Source organism: Lynx canadensis, chromosome B1, assembly GCF_007474595.2.
Source record: "Lynx canadensis isolate LIC74 chromosome B1, mLynCan4.pri.v2, whole genome shotgun sequence".
NCBI lineage: Eukaryota > Metazoa > Chordata > Mammalia > Carnivora > Felidae > Lynx > Lynx canadensis.
The window spans coordinates 166,900,891-166,905,658 of record NC_044306.2 but is presented as its reverse complement, the minus strand read 5'-3'; the positions used below and the strand labels follow the sequence as shown (position 1 = coordinate 166,905,658).

Here is a 4,768-nt window from a genome sequence, read left to right as displayed (position 1 = left end):
ATTTTTGTTGTCTTTACTTGAAATATAGATATGGTTGGGAAAGATGTGCACTTACGTCAAATGGACAAGGGGTAGACTACTGTGGCCTTTTTAAGTGTCAACTTGGCTAGGCTTCAACTACTTTCTCCAGAATTCCTTCCCTCTGCGGTTTCAGGTTAGGGTCAACCACAAGGGAGAAATATAGAAGGATGGCAGACAGAAAATAGCAAGCATTTTGTCCTTGGAAGGCAGGCATAAAACACGGAGCACTGTGCAAGTTGTGTATGCCATTGCTGATCTTCTGGCTTGCTTTACTGATAAGGAACAGCCCCAGGGCCTATAGCTATTTAAACTTCTTCCAGTTTTTCAGCTTTTTTGAGAACGGGGGCAGGTGAATGTGTACTGACACCATGAAGGGCACTGACTTCTCCCAGAAGTCATCCGCATCATCTTAGTTACAGGCAGTGACAAATGTGCCCAGGTTCTAGTTCACAGTCATGATTCCAATGCATCACTTTTCAATTTCAGTTGCCTTTTGCTCTCCCCTACTTCACATCAAGCTTCCCTCCTTTACTGAAAACTTATTATCAAATGGCGAGGCAACAGCCTCCACTAGCTCTCACCAATGCATCAGTTCTAATTCCCATAATTAATCTGATATTCTATATGACTTACACTGGTTCGGTCTCTCTGATTAAACCCTGACTGATAGAATTAGTATGGAGAATTTATTTAAAAACTTCTACAAAGTGATCAAGACAAAAAACTAAATAGAAAAATGGAGAAAGAGGGGCACCTGGGTGGCTCAGTCAGTTAAGCACCTGACTTCAGCTCAGGTCATGATTTCATAGCTTGTGAGTTCGAGCCCCACGTCAGGCTCTGTGCTGACAGCTCAGAGCCTAGAGCCTGGAGCCTGCTTCAGATTCTGTGTCCCTCTCTTGCTCTGCCCCTCCCCTGCTTATGGTCTGTTTATTTCTCTCTCAAGAATAAACATTAACAATTTTTTTTAATTATATAAAAAAAGAAAAATGGAAAAAGAAACAGAGAAGTCACACATACAACATACACAACACACACACACACGCACACACAATGTTGGACCTCACCAGTAATTAGATTGAGGAAATGCAAATTAAAATATGAGCTACTATTTCACACTCAGCAAAGCAGTGAAAACTATAATGTATGATAAGTCTTAAGAGTGAGTTTGGATTAACAAAAGGAAGCTGTATACATTACTGGTGAGATTGTAAACTATTTATCCACTTCGGGAAATAATCCAGCAATACTGATAAAGCTAAAAAAGCATTCCCTAAGAACTACCAATTCTACACCTAGGAAGGACCCTAGAGGAATTCTCATATAGTAAAACTGGGAAGGAACACATAATGTCCTTTTTCTACAGAGTAATAGTAATAACGTATACTTGAACTTCAGAAACAATATATTTATCTTGAGGTTAGTCATCCAGGAGAAGATGGTCTCCATTGTCAACTATAGTATGCAGCCCCCAAAGATCCCTGCCTTGAGGTAATCATGCCCTTGCCTAATCCCCTCCCATTTTTTATAGCCTTGATTTAGTGTCTCACTTCTAGTGAACAAAAAGTATGATAGAGGTTATGGAATGTCACTTGCAAGATCAGGTTACAAAAGAACAGGGCTTCTGTCTCTCTTACTCTGTTACACTGTAAGCTGCCCTAGGGAAAGACCCACACGAAAGGAAACGATGTCTCCAGCCAATAATCAGCAGTGCAGAAATAGGTTCTACTTACATAAATGGGTTAGAAAAAAGCTTAGGGTGGAAAGCCACCAGCACGGGGCAAAAGCCCCAGAGGTTAGCTAGCGAGATATCATAATGGGATCACGAGTAACTTGTTATATAACCTGCAGGAAATTATACTATTGTAGTTTGATCAAAAACACCACTTGCTTCCAGACCCTCTGCTTCTTACACAAGTTAATGATTACTGTCTGATTGTTTTCTCCATGTTCACATGTATAAGATCTTGTTTCCTTCACATTCACCACATGGGTAATATCTTGTGAGCTCAATAAATACAGAGATGAAACCCCTGTTTGGGGCTCGTCTCCTCCTGGACATTAGCCTCTCTCGTATTCAATTCTGCGTCCACTCTCTTGCTGGACAAGAGAGAACTCCAGACTCAGAGCCTGAGACATTCAGCCAGGTCCTAAGGCCAGTAAGCAGCCATATGTGTTTGGATATAGATCCTCCCCTATTTATGCCTCGAAATGATTATAGCCCTGACACTCTGATTACAGAAGTGAGAGAACCTGAGCCAGACACATCCAGCTAAGTCATACTGAGATTCTTGACACACAGAAACTATGAGATAATAAATGTTCGTTGTTTTAAGTCACTGAGTTTTAGGATAATTTATAAAATAGCAATAGATAACCAATACACTCTCCAATAATCATTGCAAACCCAGAGTGGTAAACAAATTCATTGTTTTCAGGCTAATATTCATAAATTCAACCAATAATTACCGAAAGTCTAATCTATCAGGCCCTGTTATACGGATAAAGTCATGAAAAACCCAGTTTCCAAACTATGCTTTTATGGAGTTTTGCACAAAGACAGTAAACAAAATATATCTTATGTCAGATGATGGTAATTGCTATGGAGAAAAATAAAGCAAGGAAACAGGACAAAGACCAATCTAAGTTGCAATTTTAAAAAGGTTGCAACTTTAAAAAGGGTAGTCAGAGGTCTCCTGTGAAAAGAAGACATACGAATGAAACCCTGAAAGTATGATGAAATGAGTCATACAAGATCCGCAGGAAGTACATTCCAAGCAGAGAAAAGAGCAAATGGAAAAGTCCTGATGCAGGGGTAAAACTGACCAGTGCAGCATCCAAGGGGTCTGTGTATCCTTCAGAAGACTTTTGCTTTAACTCCGGAGTGAAATAGGGAGTCACTGGGTTTTGAAAAGAGGAATGATATCACTAATGTTTTAAAATGATCAGCGTGTCTGCTGTGTTAAAAATATTGCGTGTGGTGGGGTAGAAGGTGCAGGTTTGGCAGGGGCCATCATGTGTAGAAGCTATGAGACTGGCTAGAAAGTTTCTCTAATAACCCCAGTGAGAGTATGGTGGTTCGGATCATGGTGGGAAAGATGAAGGATGTGAAAAATGGTCAGATTATGAATATGTTTTCAAGAAAGATTCAACAGAATTTGCCAAATAATTAAACTAATTTGTAAGATACATATGTGCGTACATCCACTGAAGGATACCTAGTGTAAATCATTAAGCCAGAAGAATATATGCTTTATTAATTCCACTTTCAAATATTTATTATTCATAACCTCCTACAATCTATACCGACTGCTGCTACCTTGCTTCTAGGCACTATAATGATGATTTTCAATGACTTTTTAAAGGTTTCAAATGTATTTTATTTCTTTAATTATGCTATATTTTAATGAGAAGCAGAGTGCTTAAACAACAAGTCGACTTGGGAACAATTTTGTATTACAGTAACTTGGATGGTTATTTATCATTCCACTCTTCTGGGGTGACTCTGCCAACAGGAGACAGGTTCCATTCTATTCCAATCTGTGTGGCTGTAAACACCCATGCAACAACACAGAAAGCGCTTCCACTGGCCAGCACAATATTACCATATTTGTCATGAAAATCTGGTGAGTGTTTTTCATGGCTTTGTCTAATTTGTTGAATGCTTCGAATCTTGAACCTTCTTAGTGCATTTCTGGTCAAGGGAAACATCATGAAGGTGTGATAGGACTGCAGCTGATTGCAGCTGCTGGTCTACTTCCTTGCAAAGAGACCTGGGAAAACAAAAGATGAGCAATGACATCTGATCTACATTCAGTTCCTCCCTCCGAATATTTTACTCCCACTACTCCTTACGGAGTGACCAGTCATGTAGCTTTGATAACATGATGTCTGGATTTGAGTCTCAGGTCTACTACAGATTAGCTGTATGAACCTGGGCAGTTACTCAACCTCTCATTGCTTTAATCTCTTCAATGGCAAATGGAGACAATAATGTCTAGCTCCAAAGGGTGCTGTGAGTGGAACAGCACTCTGGCTGGTCTTAAAGGTTAACCTGCTTCAAGTTAACACACTCCTTACCTGTTGACCTCAGGGTCCTTGATCTATAACATAACTAATTCACTTTCTTTGAGATTTGCAGACCACTGGCCTTAAGGAGTGAAGGAACAGAATTTTCCTAGGCCATAGAAAACAACAAGTCTGTCTGAAGCCGCTTCGGCCTTCTGATTAGCCCAGCAGTTCTTTAGCAAAATGTTTTTCTTTTTTAAATCACACATATGACTTTACCACCTCGCTTTGTGCATCTGTAGACCTTGACCTCCTTTGCAGAAAGAATAGAGAACTCTGGCACATCACGAAAAAAGAATTGGACCCCCTTGCTCAACACTCTCTCACCGAGATAACTTTTATAGCTGGCATCATCGAGTCTGCATGTAATCAAGAAATGTTGCAGGCCACTGCACTCCCTTTGCTGATTAACTACCCTAAATGTCTTTAAACGCCCTCGGGCCAGGCAGAAACCTTTGAGTTGGCTTTTGGACAAGAGTCTACCTTCTCCTTAGGTTACTGGCTTCCTGAATAAATTTAAAATTCCTTTCCAAACAAAACTTGTCTCTTGAGTGGTGATCTTCCAGGTAATGGGTAGCTGAACTTGGGTTCGGTAACATGAATATTACATGTGATAGTCCCTAACAACAACAAAAGTAAGCACACACAGTGTTATCTTCTCTATTCTTCACAAACAGCTAAT

The 4,768-nt window shown here is 40.0% G+C and overlaps 1 protein-coding gene across 1 annotated transcript; it reads right to left on the bottom strand.

The window, feature by feature from the left end:
* Nucleotides 1-3,492: 3,492 nt before the first annotated feature.
* On the bottom strand, nucleotides 3,493-3,732 carry LOC115511616 (cytochrome c oxidase subunit 7B2, mitochondrial). The gene has a single exon (XM_030311953.1). The coding sequence runs from the start codon at nucleotides 3,730-3,732 to the stop codon at nucleotides 3,493-3,495; it is 240 nt and encodes a 79-aa protein (XP_030167813.1).
* Nucleotides 3,733-4,768: the final 1,036 nt, after the last annotated feature.